Genomic DNA, 17,442 nt, shown 5'->3' with positions numbered 1-17,442 from the left:
ACAAAGAGTTGGACACAACTGACCAACTTTCACTCTCATTCTTAACTATTCTGTGAAGTAGAGATTATTTTTATTACACCCTTATATGAGGAAACAGAAACACACAGAGATTCATTGAAATTTTCTTAAGTCACATGACTAAGAAATATCAGCGCAACCTCTGGACTCTAGCTTGATTCTAGGGTCTAAAGCGACTCCCTGTCTATTGCTTTATATGAGGAATAACAATTTTACTTTATATAGGGTACCAGATTATCTGCTAAATCCCATTTCTAGGTAGTCAACTCTCATATCAGAAGTTGTTGTTCAGTTTAGTACAGTTCAAAAAATTACAAACATAAATGCTAGCAACTTTTGGATTCACTTATAAGAAATAGAAAATGAAACTATTAAATCTAAGATTATCATTATGATTTGTATTTTCTACTCACAAACTGAAGCAAGAACTTTCTGCACAGAATTTTCAGATAACATGAACAAGTATATTTGAGTTTTGTGAACTCAAATTATAAACCAAGAAAAAGCACAGATCAAGCAAAAGCAAAGTACAAAGCACAAAGAAAAGCAAAAAACAAGCAAAAAGTTCAAATTTCAGAATGTGTAAGATACAAATATGGGAAACAAGAGAGTAGAGTTCATTGGTCATCTAAGAACAGGCGAAATGCCACTATCAGTAATAGCATCCACCACAGCTGACTCAAGGGATAAGTAATGGTTTCTCCAATGCCCTTGGTTTAGATGAAAAGTACCCTTAAGTCAGGCAGCACTATGAGTTTTGAAAAGACACAAGAGTAGGGGTGAAAACATAGCCACAGGAACATGGGAGATCAGAAGCCAATGATGAGTTTCTCCAGCATGCAAATTTATATTAAGCAATAAATATTCCAAATTTATGATGACTTGCAGGACTTTGTAGACCCTCAAACAAAGACCCTTATTATTTTTTAACCAAATGATTATGAAAAAAATCAAAGTATCTTTGAAAAGAGTTCCAAGTCCCTTGTTTTTCAAATGAGGAAACAAGTTCAAAGTGGCCTTCTCTTGATGAATCTGTGCATTGCCTCCACTCAGGCAATGGGTCCTGTGTGGGGTTCATTCCACCCCAGTGCAAGGGGTTTGGCAGTGATTTAATCAGAAACCAATTAGGGCACAGTTTTGGGTTGGAAAGGTAGCACTGTATACTTTTCCTGTTTACTAAGTGATTTTCTGTGTAGTGCCAGAGTTGGAGGAGAAGTGAAATTTTGGGCATATCAGCAAAAGTAGCATGTGTTTGGAGTTGACAGCAGCTATGTCTCACTTTTCATGATTAAACATCAGTACTTTCTATGATTTTTTTCCTGAAAACTTAGCTTAGAGCCTGTTTATCAACTTGATTCAATGATTCTGTGAGATATAAAATATCTTCCTAACAAATCTCTGTGTTTCAACAGACCCTGATACATAAAAATATTCTCTCTCCATTGTATAATTATCTTCCTGTTGATTTCCATACTTTTGCTATTGTTACAATTTTTAATACATGACCCTTTCTCTTCTCTCTTATTGTTAGCTTTTTGATGCCCACAAACATTTTGATGCCTACAGCCATCAATATTTACCCTTTCTTTCCTTTCTGCTAACTCCAACCTTTAAATAGATGGGGCACCTGTTTGTTGGGTGCCCCTTTGTCTTCCCTGAATTATCCTCTTTCTTGAAAGGTTGTAAAATGATTTCTTCTTCTGAGAAAGTAAAACATAATGAAGCTCATAAAAGTGCCAGTTGCAGTTTTACCTGGATATGGTAAACGGCCATTGATGTGTGCATACTGGCTATTTCTATATATGGAAGAGTTTTGTTGGAAATAAGGTTAGGTATTTGGAGGGCTGGGGAGAACAATGACTGCAAAAACAGTGCTAAAGATGACTATCCTCAACATCTTGAACAAGTGTCTTGAGCATCTAATGTTTTCATGTGGGCCTCTATGCTAGGGCCCCAGCATGAAGATGCGATTGGAATAGAGGGTTGTGGAAATGCTGTGAGAGTCAAATGGAGACGAAAATTCTCAAATATTAAGAAACCTATATTTAGCCAAGGACTCTGGCACAATTTAGCTCCCTCTATGTCTATTTTCATGTAACCTCTTTCTCATTTTTCTTAAGTATATGAAAACGATTATACTCCTGATATGCATTCATATGTAACTCCTTTTTATCACTGTGAAAGTAATACATGATTAATCAAGGAAGTCTGGAAAGCATACAACAAGAAAAGGTAAATTTTATTGGGATTCTAACCCTCAGGACTAACAGGTTTTACTATTTTGGTATGTTTTCTTATATTTTTTGCTCAAATCTCATGTAATTATAAATATCTACACAAAACTTGTATAAAACATCTGCATATAATTTTATCACCTCATTTAACATTATGCCTTGAGCATTTTCCATTACCAACAGCTTTTTCTTCATTACTTATTTTATGAGTCTCTAACATTCCTTCTTGGGAGATACGGTATAGTTTATTTGTTTAATGAATTCAACACTGTTAGACTCTTAGTTCTCATTATCTCTATTAAGAGCAACACTGCAATGAGCATTTTTGCTCCATTATTTCTGTGTATGTCCCTGATTTTATCTGAAACAAATTCTTAGAAGTTGCATTTCTGAATCAAAGCTATATGTGATTTGAAATCCATCTGAAAAATAATGTCAAATTTCTTTCCAGAATAGTTTACTCCTGGACCTCTATCCTCCTGCTTATATCTCTAAAAACAGTGATTTTCAATTTTGTTTCTACCTTTACACATGCAAATACACCCATATATGCAGACTTAATTAATTCACAGTGCACATCTGTACCCTACTACTTTGTCTCCTGCTTTTTTTGAAAAAAAAAAAAAAAGAGCATTGGAGTTAAAGTGAGATTGATTAACTGTAAGAAAATCTTGAATCTATTATAAAGAGATAATACTTGCAAGCTGCAGTTCCTAAGTATATTTTCTGTAATTGGTCATCAATTATTAGGCAGCATGTGTGACTCTATACCTCAGATATGAACACACCCATTACTTTAGAGAGAGCTTCCTGTCAGTGGCTTTCCAGAAAGAGCTTTATGAATAAAGATTAAGGCGATGTATCATTATGTCAACCTGAGAACATTATCATAAACATTTCACTACAAGTCTTAATTTTAAAAAATAAAATAAAATGCTGGGTAAGCCAAGGAACTGAGACTTATTCCAAAAAATTGAAGCAAATTTTTTTTCATCTGGTATCAGGAAGACAAGACACCAGAAATCATTTGAGGAGAGATATCTATATATCAGCAACTATCTTTATCTCTATTCATTTCAGTGAATTCCACCAATTATGATGCACTAATGTAATGGCCACATAAGCACTCCCTGTATGTTATCAGAAAGGCCACTTTTTTTAAAAAAAAAAAAAACTTTTATTTTGTACTGGGATATAGCCAATTAACAAATGCTGTGTGAGAGTTTCAGTGAACAGCGAAAGGACTCAGCCATGCACACGCATGTATCCGTTCCCCCTCAAACCCTCTCCCATCCGGACTGCCACATAACACTGAACAGAGTTCCCTGTGCTGCATACTAGGCACTTACTGATTATCCATTTTAAATACAGCAGTGTGTACATGCCCACCCCAGAGTCCCGAAATATCCCTTCCCCCAACCTCCCCCGCCCCAACCCCTGGCAACCATAAGCTCTTTTTCAGCTTCAAACTCTGTGAGCCTCCTTCTGTTTTGTAAGTAAGTGAATCCTTTTGTGAATTAAGGCAGACAGAGAAGGGGAAATATCATGTCATCCCTTATGTGTGGAAAAGAAAGGCCACTTTTTAAATCATTATTTTGAATTATAATAGATGTACTCAATTCCTAGTGGAATATTTTCAGCAAGCATTTAACAAAATGATGGTTGTTGGGGTTATTTCATTTTACAACATCACATTAGCATTAACTTTTCATTTTACCAGGGCAGCCAAAGTACACATATTATATGAACCTAGATTGCTCTTCTTGAGACAGAATGAGCTGAAGGTCCCTAAGCAGAGCCATTAGGAGATCAGAATTATATTAAAACATTACACAAAGGAAGTGAAGATTTCTATCAGTTGGCACATCTTTGTAAAGTCATATTAGGAATAAGTAATGCAGGTCCTTCTTTTCACAGAGCTCTTTGTTGGTCCCTCTTGAGAGAAGAGAAATACAATATGTCTCTTATCTTGTAGAAGTTTATTCTCTATTTGACAAAACTACATTGAAAGCTACACCCATCTAAATGCAAGATTAAATGCAAAAAGTAAACACTTTACATTGAAATCAGTGCCATAGAAATGGGTATAATGAACCTCCAACATAGAGAAAATGAAATATTTTATATAAAAGATGAGAAGAAGGACTTTTTAGAAGGATGTGAATCTGAATTTATCTGAGGGTGATGTGTAGGTGTAAGAAAAATAGGAAGACACTTTGGCAAGTATATAAATGGATCAACAGCCATGAAACAAAAGTTGCTGACAAAAGAGTTCTAGTTGATTGCAAATCGTTATGATCAGAAATTATCTGGGAAAAAAATGCTATAACATAGTGATCACCGAAAGGGGCCTTTGCCAATAGATCTCTCTTTGCCATTGACAAAAACATTGGTTCTCAACCTTTGGCGTATAGAGTTGTAATATGAGAAGGTTCTAAAATCTAGATTTCTGTATTATAACCACAGAGTGTACATGTAATGGGTCTGGGATGGGATCCAAGAATACTCGCGTATTACGAGATTCTAATGTGAGTGCTCTGTGGGCTACACTTTGGCTTTAAGAACTACCTCTCTAAAAGCACTGTCCTCCCAGTTCATAGGTTCCTGCCCTGAATAACACTGGCAGGATGAGACAGTAACCTGTTTCAATCAAACATATGGATTTTTTCATAACCAGATTTAGAGAGCACAATTTAGAGCAGACATTGGGCCTTCCAAGTACATTTCTCACAGAGACTGGCAGAGAGTTGGACACAGAGCAGACATTTAATAACAATGAACAGTTGGTGATGTTGGTATAACTATAATTAGTCATGTGGCAGCTGGTCATAGTTCTAAGCATCTCAAAAAAGTTAGTACCTCTAATTACTTCTAACTGAACAAAACTCTTTTTGTAGAGTGGCCTGTCTTCTACTTTTTGATCAGAGATAGTCTTCTGGGCTGACATTAGTTGTATGCTCATCCTCATAACCCAAGATTAGAGAACAAAGAGTCTATTCTTTGGATTCCCTTGAATATCCTTAGTAGTCATGCTCTTAATTTTTTGAGACAAAAAATAATCATTGAAAAGCCCATTTGATAAAAGCCCAAACCACCCATGATGATAAAAAGATTGTTTTTATGCTTAGCACAACTAGAATTTCAGCAGAGTGGTCAGTCATTTCTGAGTTCCAGAACATTTCTGAAAAAATAACAGCAAAATTCTCTAAAAACCACAGTGACTGAATGTGTATGTACATGTGTGCCTGTGTATGTGATTATGTGGTTTGATGGGGATACTGTGTAATATTTATCATGGGTTTATGTTTACTCCTCTGATTACTACTGAATGGTGCAATGCTCTTGAAAATACAGCATTTGTTTGAGATCATATGAGACCTTAAAATCTTCTTTCTAAGGAAAGCACAACAATTAATTGTTTTATGACTCAGTTATACTTCAGTAGAGTAGATTTATTTTCACTTGGTATCAGGGAGACATGATACTAAGAAATCTTTGAGGGAAGATAACTACTTTAGTGTGAAATTCAATAGATGAGAAATCATGAGACCCAGCTTCTCATTTTCATCTTTGGTATTAAGTATCAATATGACTGAATAAATCACTTCAAATTAATCCTCAGCTACAAACAAAAGAAAGCAGAAAGGATGTTTGTTTGCTTCAAAATGTTACTGTAAATGCACACTACACCAGGCAGCACCTTGCTAAGATATCTGAATTTTTTAAAAATAAAAATTTAGAGAAGGAAGCAAGTCTCTTATGGAAATAACTCAAAGGCAATTTTTTAAAGTATAGCAATCATGTCAGCTTCTAGTATTTAATGATAGTTGGTCAAAAGTTAGGATTAGTTTATCAGAAATCATTAGAATTGAATAAGCTTCCTAATTTAGACAGGAAAAATGATTTAAAATGATTAATACTATTAAAAGATTCTGTGCTTCACCAAATATATAGAACACATTTGAAATGAACATACTAATTATTTAAAACCAGCATGTTAACAGTTAATTTCTGTAGGCCAAGTAGTCATTCCTAGCTTAACAAATTACTTGTCATATTTTTTCTTGCAAAGATACCAGCTCAACCATTCTTAATTGAAAAACTATATTTGAAATATGATAGGTGTTTACAATACTATTGAATCTCTCCATTCTTCTGAACAGTACTGGAAGAATAAAATGAGACTGGAAGTGTCTGGAAAGCAATTAACATAGTAAATACTGTTGTTTTTCATACTTTTCATCATAATCATGGCAGCAACAGTGGTACTTATACTTGTAGTAGCATAGTGGCAATAACATGTGGAATTGGAAAAAGCCTGGATTTAAGTCCTTGGTTTGCCACTTACTAAAATTTCACTGTTAGATATGCACTTTCTTTATTTGTAAAATGGGAATAATAAAATGATTTCATCTACAGAGTAGATGTAAAATTCAAATGTAAGAGAGCTCTGAAAATTATGAAGTTCATTACATATGCTGACACTCACTGTTATAGCTTACATATAAATACACACTTTATCTTTGCCTATTTTTATATTACTGGCTTTACCAAGCTTAATGATGTGTATTGGAAATGTTCTAAATCTGTTTTTATTAAGCTTTTTTATAATTATCAGTGGCCTTCAAGATCAACTAATCTATTCTAGATATTGTATAGATTAGGAAAATCATCCAGAAGTGATGCTAAAACCTTGTCTAAGGTGGCATACTTTGAGGTGACTTAGTGGGACCCTATCCTGATTTTTTATTAGAGTTCCTATTATTTCATTAGTTACATAATGTATTCTTTAAATCTTCAAAGCAAATCTTGAAGGATGTTGGAAATGTTCTATGTAAAAGTGTTTTGGGTCTAATAAACATGCACAGTCTAGATTAAATAAAATTAACAAACTTCTTCAAAGTTGAATCACATACATTTTTGAATATATTAGACTGCATTGTATGAAACTCTAGAAAAAAGTTTTACTATCTATCATGGCCAAAATCTTTCAACCATTGAAATGTATTTTATGCTATTGGCCTTTAAGTGAATTATAGATCACATTGATCAAAATGTTACTTTATCACACTGGAAGTTTGGTAAGGAATAATAGATGAACAAAATGATCTTCAACTCTTCAGAATTAGCACTGTATACTTACCACCACTGTAAAGTATTTGTATCAGTACTTATGTGAATTATATAAGCATTGTTTCAATATGCAGCCCATTGGTCCAAATGGATGTTTACTGGTTTGCTTTCACATAATTGGGATAACTGACACAACTTTTTTTCAATAATATACGATTTTATGTTAAGAGGTTATTATCTAATTGTACTGAGGTACTTAAATTCTAAAGGAATGCCGTGTCTGCATCATACAGCAACAGGTTAATTTGAAACTAGAAAAACAGTTCATGAAAAATAATAAATAGTAAGAGGCCCTGGGGAGCTGGCAAAAAAAGCAAACATTCAGAAGCATCAAGGATATAGAAAACATATGTAAAGACAGAGCAGCAAGTCAATCTAATTGAGAACTAGACATCCACACAGGCAGACACTATAGACAAGGGAAGAAGACATCCTTTAAAATTGCATCCAGGTTTGCTACAGTCTGCAGTAGTCATGTCTTCTTTCTGCTATATTACAATAACTACAACATAAACAAATGATCTGCTTCCTAAATTGCAGGTCTCTAACTATCAAGTAGAGCCAATCACCAAAAAGTCAAAATAATCAAAGACACAATTAGGTTTAAGGAAGTTTTTATAACCTGTAGATGCATAACAGATTGTTACAGAAAATTAAAGATGTGTAGATTTCACAAACATCTAAAATTAGTGGAAACCACTCTTTGCACTTATGTACATAAAATTTGTTCCTTATTGTTCATGTTGGCACATATGTCAAATGTGAACCACTGTTCTCACAGCAGAAAATGATCCATTACTCCACTACACATTTCTTAAGGTGTAGGAAATATCTGTTGATTGACTAGTAGTGTGATATGGAAATAATATTACCTAACTCTCCATAGGGCTGAACATGAGAAATTAAATACGTAAATACATACATTTGTGTGTGTATAGTGGAGGAGTGCAGTGTTAGCTGCTCAGTCATGTCCGACTCTTTGCAACTCCATGGACTGTGACCCGCCAGGCTTCTCTGTCTGTGGGGATTCTCCAGGCAAGAATACTGGAGTGGATTGCCATTCCCTTCTCCAGAGTGTGTGTGTGTGTGTGTGTCTGTGTGTGTGTGTGTCTGTGTGTGTGTGCTACATTCAGTTCAGTTCAGTCTCTCAGTCATGTCAGACATTAGTATGTTATATATAAACATTATATGTTTTATATATACATATAAACATTATAGGTATAAAAGGAAGCACTGCTTGAATATATAGGAAATGATATATCTGTGCTTGTCACTAACACCACAGTAAGTATGATAACCAAGATGACCATAATGATGAAATGCTCACCGGCTCACAAATCATTTAAAGTGCATTCTGGAGTCCAGACAGGAAATTTATACTCATTACTGATTACTAATTAAATCCATTTCTGGAACACAACAAAGCATGTTCCCCATGTGACTTTCTTTAAACTTAATGTCCAACTTGTGTTAAGAAAGAAAAAACACTAGAGACAGAAAACAGGTTAAGAACTCTTAAACTTCCCTCTGTCTCTGCACCTCCCCAACATACACACACACACACACACACACACACACACAAACACACTCTCTCCCTATATGTATATGACTTTTGTCCAAATAAATTACTTCTCTGAAATGTGGATTCTCTTAGTGAACAGAGTTTAAGATAAACTCTACCTAATAGATGACTGGTGAGAACTATTTAAATTCTGTAGGTATGTGTTATCTTCAAGGTATTAAAAAAAAGTGAGAAGTATAAATACTGCTTTTGCAGACAGTGGAATGTATTTCTTTTTAGACAGACCAACAAAATCTTCTTCACCATTACTGGTCGGGGCATACTTGGATTACTGTGATGTTGAATGGTTTGCCTTAGAAACAAACAGAGATCATTCTGTCTTTTTTGAGATTGCATCCAATACTATATTTCAGACTCTTCTGTTGACTATGATGGCTACTCCATTTCTTCTAAAGGATTCTTGCTCACAATAGTAGATAAAATGGTCATCTGAGTTAAATTCACCCATTCCAATCCATTTTAGTTTGCTGATTCCTAAAATGTTGACATTCACTCTTGCCATCTCCTGTTTGACCACTTCTAATTTGCCTTGATTCAAGGACCTAACATCCTAGGTTCCTATGCAATATTGTTCTTTACGGCATCGGACTTTATTTCTATCACCAGTCACATCCGCAACTGGGTGGTGTTTTTGCTTTGGCTCCATCTCTTCATTCTTTCTGTAGTTATTTCTCCACTGATCTCCAGCAGCATATTGGGCACCTACCAACCTGGGGAGTTCATCTTTAAGTGTCATATCTTTTTGCCTTTTCATACTGTTCATGGGATTCTCAAGGCAAGAATACTGAAGTGGTTTGCCATTCCCTTCTCCAGTGGACCACATTTTGTCAGACGTTTACCTTTGACTGTGTGAATCACAACAAACTGTGGAAAATTCTGAAAGAGATGGGAATACCAGGCCACCTGACCTGCCTCTTGAGAAACCTGTAAGCAGGTCAGGAAGCAACAGTCAGAACTGGACATGGAACAACAGATTGGTTCCAAATAGGGAAAGGAGTATGTCAAGGCTGTATATTGTCACTCTGCTTATTTAACTTATATGCAGAGTACATCATGAGAAACTCTGGGCTGGATGAAGCATAAACTGGAATCAAGATTGCCAGAAGAAATATCAATAACCTCAGATATGCAAATGACACCACCCTTATGCCAGAAAGCGAAGAAGAACTAAAGAGCCTCTAGATGAAAATGAAAAAGGAGAGTGAAGAAGTTGGCTTAAAATTCAACATTCAGAAAACTAAGATCATGGCATCTGGTCCCATCACTTCATGGCAAATAGATCGGAAAACAGTGGCAAGAGTGACAGACTTTATTTTCTTGGGCTCCAAAATCACTGCAGATGGTGACTGCAGTCATGAAATTAAAAAATGTTTGCTCCTTGGAAGAAAAGTTATGATCATCCTACACAGCATATTAAAAAGCAGAGACATAACTTTGCCAACACAGGTCCATCTAGTCAAAGCTATGGTTTTTCCAGTAGTCATGTACAGATGTGAGAGTTGGGCTATAAAGAAAGCTGAGCGCTGAAGAATTGATGCTTTTGAACTGTGGTGTTGGAAAAGACTCTTGAGAGTCCTTTGGATGCGACAAGGAAATCCAACTAGTCAATCCTAACAGAAATCAGTCCTGAGTGTTCATTGGAAAGACTGATGCTGAAGCTGAAACTCCAATTCTTTGGCCACTTGACGTGAAGAACTGATTCATTTGAAAAGACCCTGATGCTGGGAAAGACTGAAGGCAGTAGGAGAAGGGGATGACAGAGATGGCTGGATGGCATCACCGACTCAATGGACATGAGTTTGAGAAAACTCTGGGACCTGGTGATGGACAGGGAGGCCTGGTGCAGTCCATGGGGGTGCAAAGAGTCAGACACGACTGAGCGACTGAACTGTCTGAACTGACTGAACTGGCTGACTGACAAAATCTTCTAGGAACTACCATTCATTTCATACTTTATTTTCCCATGCTACGAGTATGTACATATGCATACTGAAAACACACTGCTGGGCTTCCCTTCTGGCTCAGTGGTAAAGTATCCACCTCCCAATGCAATAGACTCAGGTTCAATCCCTGGTCGGGGAAGATTCCACATGCTGTGGAGCAACAAAGCCCATGTGCCACAACTATTGAGCCTGTGCTTTAGAGCCTAGGAACTGCAACTCCTGAGCCCATGTTCCAGAACTACGGAAGCTCGTGTGCCTGGAGCCCATGCTCTGCAAGGAGAAAAGCCACAGTGAGAAACCCGCAACACAACTAGACAGAGTCCTCTTGCCCCAGCCAGATCCAGCACAGCCAAATATAAATAAATAAAGTTACCAAAAAAAAAAAAAAATGCACACTGTCATACCATTGAGATTAAAAGGACACAGTTCTTCTCTACTTCTATTATCACCTTATTTTTATTTTCATATAGGCAATCTAAGCATTAACTCTCATGAATATTCAATCAATATATATTGAACGAACGGATACAACTTGACTCCATTAGAAATAGGATAAAAAGATTTATCATACACAACAGATTCTAGAATGCTCAATGCTCCATTAAAATTTCAAATAAAAAACAAATTCCAGGTACTTGTTATTATCAGGCAACAAACTGTATAATAATTTCCACATATTTTGCCTGTTAAAATACATGTATAATTTGATTTCAGTAAATACTACCTATAACATAAAATTCATTAGAAGATAAACTATACTGTTCTGTGCTTAGTCACATACCACTTTTTTCGAACCCATGGACCACAGCCTGCCAGGCTTCTCTGTCCATGACATTCTCCTGGCAAGAATAGTGGAGCAGGTTGCCAGGCCCTCCTCCAGGGGATCTTCCCAACCCAGGGATCGAACCCAGGTCTGAGCTACCAGGTCTGAGCCACCAGGTCTGAGCCACCAGGGAAGCCCAGGAATACTGGAGTGGGTACCCTATGCCTTCTCCAAGGTATCTGCCTGACCCAGGAACCGAACAGGGGTCTCCTGCATTACAGGCAGATTTTTTACCAGCTGACCTACCAGGGAAGCCCAAACTATATGGCACTAATTGGCAATTCACTGAATTATATTTATTGTACGTGTATCATTCACAGACACAAAAAACAATTGTGAAATGGCAATTACCTTTAAGAAACATAATCTAATAGGAGCGGAGTCATGAGCACATGTACTTAAAAAAATAATTAGAATGTGAAAATTTTAACACAATGAACAAACATGTTGTAGAAGTTTAGCAACAGGAAAAATTCCTTTATACAGAGAGTTAATCATAGGTATTTGGGGATACAACAGTATTTTATTTCAGTGAGATCTTAATAGAGGCAGAAGGAAAGAATTATTGGAAATTATTTTGAAAGAATAATATGCACACTTTTAAAGTGAAAAACATTCTTGTTGGGTATGTGTAGGTTATATGAGGCTGTAAAAGTCTTGGAAAAAAACATATTTAGATCACACAGCACTAGGTTTATAACTGAGGTCACAAAGAATTACAGAAATTATAAACAAAGGTGAAAATAGGTCAGACTTGTACTTATGAAGGACTATGTGACTGTCTTCTTAAGTTGAAGAAAGTAGTGAATCACTATGCCATTCAGGAATGACCTAAATCAAATCCCTTCTGATGAAACAGTGGAAGTGACAAATAGATTCAAAGGATTAGATCTGATAGAGTGCCTAAAGAACTATAGATGGAGGTTTGTAACACTGTACAGGAGGTGGTGATCAAACCCATCCCCAAGAAAAAGAAATGCAAAAAGGCAAAATGGTTATCTGAGGAGGCCTTACAATTAGCTGAGAAAAGAAGAGAAGCAAAAAGCAAAGGAGAAAAGGAAAGATATACCCATCTGACTGCACAGTTCCAAAGAGTACCAAGGAGAGATAAGAAAGCCTTCCTAAGCTTGCAAAGAAACAGAGGAAAACAATAGAATGGGAAAGACTAGAGATCTCTTCAAGAAAATCAGAGACACCAAGCTAATATTTCCTGCAAAGATGGACAAAAAAAAAAAAAGGACAGAAACGGTACGGACCTAACAGAAGCAGAAGATATTAAGAAGAGGTGGAAATACTACAGAGAAGAACTTTACAAAAAAGATATTAATGACTCAGATAACCAGGTGGTGTGATCACTCACCTAGAGCCAGACATCCTCGAGTGTGAAGTAAAGTGGGCCTTTAGGAAGCATCATTATGAATAAAGCTAGTGGAGGTGATGGAATTCCAGCCGAGCTATTTAAAATCCTAAAAGATGATGCTGTTAAAAGTGCTGCACTCAATATGCCAGCAAATTCGGAAAATGCAGCAGTGGCCACAGGATTGGAAAAGGTCAGTTTTCATTCCAATCCCAGAGAAAAGAAATGCCAAAGAATGTTCAAACTACCACACAACTGCACTCATTTTACATGCTAGCAGAATAATGCTCACAATTCTCCAAGCTAGGCTTCAACAGTACGTAAACCGAGAACTTCCAGATGTTCAAGCTGCATTTAGAAAAGGCAGAAGAACCAGAGATCAAACTGCCAACATCTGTTGGATCATATAAAAAAGAAAGAGAATGCCAGAAAAATATCTATTTCTGCTTCACTGACTATGCTAAAGCCTTTGACTGTGTGGATCACAAAAAAAAAACGTGGAAAATTCTTCAAGATACGGGAATACCAGACCACCTCATCTGCCTCCTGCGGAACCTGTATGCCGGTCAAGATGCAACAGTTAGAACTGGACATGGAACAACAGACTGGTTCCAAATAGGAAAAGGAGTACGTCAAAGCTGTATATTGTCACCCTGCTTATTTAACTTACATGCAGAGTATATCATGAGAATCGGGCTGGGCTGGAAGAAGCACAAGCTGGAATCAAGATTGCTGGGAGAAATATCAATAACCTCAGATATGCAGATGACACCACCCTTATGGAAGAAAGTGAAGAGGAACTAAAGAGCCTCTTGATGAAAGTGAAAGAGGAGAGTGAAAAAGTTGGCTTAAAGCTCAACATTCAGAAAACTAAGATCATGGCATCTGGTCCCATCACTTCATGGCAAATAGATGGGGAAACCATGGAAACACTGGCAGTCTTTATTTTCTTGGGCTCCAAAATAAGTGCAGATGATGACTGCTTGCTCCTTGGAAGAAAAGCTATGACCAACCCAGACAACATGTTAAAAAACAGAGATATTACTTTGCCGACAAAGGTCCATATAGTCAAAGCTATGGTTTTTCCAGTAGTCATGCATGAATGTGAGAGTTGGGCCTTAAAGAAGGCTGAGCATCAAAGAATTGATGCTTCTGAAATGTGGCACTGGAGAAGACTCTTGAGAGTCCCTTGGACAGCAATGAGAACAATCCAGTCAATCCTAAAGGAAATCAACCCTGAATATTCTTTGGAAGGGCTGATGCTGAAGCTGAAGCTCCAATACTTTTGCCACCTGATGAGAAAAGCCAACCCATTAGAAAAGACCCTGATGCTGGGACAGATCAAAGGAAAGAGGAGAAGGGGACAACAAAGGATGAGATGGTTACATGGCATCACCAGCTCAGTGGAGATGAGTTTGAGTAAGCTCTGGGAGATGGCAAAGGGCAGGGAAGCCTGGCGAGCTGCAGTCCATGTGGTGGCAAAGAGTCAGACATGACTGAGCAACCAAATAACAAATGTGCCTGTCAACATGCAAGAGGCTTGTTAACAGGAAACTGGAGGCGAGATCAGTTCGAGGGGGATCAGCACTAGGGGGAATGAAGAGGGCCAATCTTTCTGTCCTTAGGTATGCAGGCAGGGAATCACATCAAGAACCTTTTATTGCCAGGCACTCTATTGAGTACTAGAGCTACAGTGGTTGTCAAAGAGGTAGAGAAGACAAATATTATTAATAAACTAATATGCATACAACTGAACACAAACTTTATACCACAATATATGCTAAGCAGTTATTGACTAAAAGGGAAGAAAGAATATAAGGAGGAGGAGGAGTTTTTAGGAAGTTTTGCTTAGTTGTTTTGAATTGGAGGCACTGCCAGGATATCAATGAGGAAGTGTCTTCCAGGCTCTGAGTTTACACTTAAGCTATAGATGTACAGCTCAACTGCATGAAGACAACTGTTCAATCCATTCAAACAGATGTGCTATGACAGAGATGAAATAAGATAAAATTCTTCGCAAAGAAAATGACTGAACTGGCAAATGCTTTGTTTATAAATTTTCTTTTCCTAAGTTTCCTGTCTAAAGCTGCATTTACTTATAAAGAACTGATTTTTCCACTTTATGAAATTGTAGGTTCAATGCTCAAGAAGATTCTCAATTTAAGAAAAAAGCAGTAACATGGGGACCTCTTTTCTAACAACGGAAAGAAAATTTACAAAGATTGTTATATCTCCTGACTGTAGAACTGCCTACAGTATAATAAAACAAGTCACAGAAGACAAAGAATCTATGAACAAAAAAAACAGCGATTGGTTGGGAGTCACATAAAGCTTCTTTTTAAACATCTCAAAATAAATAAACGTGCCAAATTCTCTTGGAATAATCCTCTGGTTACAAAATGGAATTTATTATTTCTGCAAATATTTTTCATTGGACAAAGATTAATGTCTAGTAACAACCACAGTGATGAAGGCTTTGCTTAACTTTTACATTCATATTACACTGTCATCTTTATGAGTAAAGATAAAGAACTAAATCATAATGTTTTCCTTTAGAATAACATTTAAGTATTATTATATAGTTTTTTTCTACAAAGAACAATTTATTATTGACATCTCACAGCTGTTCATCCAAATGAAACCCTCAGAAATTTTTGATGAATGCAAACTATTAGTGTCTAGCATTATTTACTCAAAATTGCAGAGCAAGAAGGAAAACTGAGAATCCCAAAGGTATCAAAAAAGAAATTCTTCACATTAAATTCTATTAACACTGTCAGCTCACACAGAATCCAAATAAAACAACAAAACCAAATGGAATACTATCTTGTTCTTAAAGAGAGGCAAAGCATATATTGTTCTTGATATAATTATGTAAAAGGAAACAGGAATAAAAAAGAGGAATGAAAGATGGCAGGAATTTTTTTTTTTTTTTGCAGTTTATGGATAAATCCCCTGATTTCATCAGTCATCCCAAACAAAACTAAGCCATGATAGACTTGAGTGTTCAGACAAACAAAATCTACTTCACCATTAACATTTTTTTAGTTCATCGAACTTTTTTCTGACATTTTACTCTATTGGCAAACCCTCTATTCTTTTCTATAAAAGTATTTATATATTTCAGGAAAAAATAACTCAAGAAACTAAAACTGACATCAGTTACACCACTGCAAAGTAAATGACATCAAGATTTACTTTTTACACATCTGGCATTTAAAAAGTACACATGTAAATTAAGATACTCAAAATATCAATCTAAAGTTTAGCTTACCAACAGGGACAGAATTGGAGTGCTGAAGTTCCCATTGACTAGAATCACCAGAAAGTTCAGTCAAGCAGGTTAAAGTAAAATCTGATCTGGATGCCTGCTCATGTCTGAATCCTTCAGGAGAAAGATTATCCAATTCAAACTTCACAGTTGACATTGCAAAATTCTTATACAGCTATATAAATCAAAGTTTAAACTTTGATTCAGATAGTTCAAACTACTGAATTTTTAAAAATCACAGGAGGGGGAAAATCACTGTTTTATAATCAGCAACAACCCCAGGCTTTCTAGTAATTGTTTTCACGTGGAAATCTAAAAGAGATAAAACATGCAGAGCTGACTTTCTACGAAGTTTTCTGTATTCACTCCCTTCCTAAGCAACTGACGTCAATAGGATGGATGGATTTTAGAGCTGTTTTTCTTGAAGATAATCTTGCTGCCTTTAAATGATAGAAGTGCTAACCCCATCTCAGAGAGACTGCAACATAAAGTAAAATGAGCTAAGTGAAGATACAGGCAAGGCTGCAGAGAGATGCTTTTAGTAACTTGGTATTAGGTCTCCTTCGCATATCTGTACACAAAAGATCAGCTGGGTGGGGCTAAGTACTGTCAGAGAATGCAATTTTATTCCACTGGGCAGCACATCAGAGGAGTGTCTTAATTTGGAAGGAAGTTAATTCTAAATTATATTTCCTCGGTCAGGATTGTGAGACTGTAGTCTTCATGCTTACTGAAATAAGCTTGTGATAGTGGAGATTAAATGGTGAGTTAAACTAAAAAGTTCTGCACAACAAAAATACAATCAACAAAATGAAAAGGCAAATTATGGAATGGGAGAAAACATTTGTAAACCACTTAACTGAAAGTGCGTAACATCTGAAATAAACAAAGAATTCATACAATTTGGCAACAAAAGAATCCAGTTAAAGAACTGGCAAACAACCTGCATGTCTTCCCAAGAAAATATACAAATGACCAACAAGGAAGTGAAAAGGTGTTCAACATTGCTAATCATCAGGCAAGGGCAAATAAAACCACAATGAGATACCACTTCACATTCATTAGAATGGCTTATTACCAA

At 36.3% G+C, this 17,442-nt stretch overlaps 1 protein-coding gene across 1 annotated transcript in view; it reads right to left on the bottom strand.

The window, feature by feature from the left end:
* Window positions 1-16,762, bottom strand: part of ANO3 (anoctamin 3) — a 428,911-nt gene extending 412,149 nt beyond the window's left edge. The window contains exon 1 of the mRNA XM_043482413.1: window positions 16,365-16,762. Within this exon, the coding sequence (XP_043338348.1) occupies window positions 16,365-16,518 (154 nt within the window). The 5' untranslated portion in view covers window positions 16,519-16,762. The remainder of the gene's footprint in view (window positions 1-16,364) is intronic.
* Window positions 16,763-17,442: the final 680 nt, after the last annotated feature.

The sequence above is a fragment of the Cervus canadensis genome, chromosome 11 (genome assembly GCF_019320065.1).
Source record: "Cervus canadensis isolate Bull #8, Minnesota chromosome 11, ASM1932006v1, whole genome shotgun sequence".
Taxonomy (NCBI): Eukaryota; Metazoa; Chordata; class Mammalia; order Artiodactyla; family Cervidae; genus Cervus; species Cervus canadensis.
This window is presented reverse-complemented; position numbering and strand designations above follow the sequence as displayed.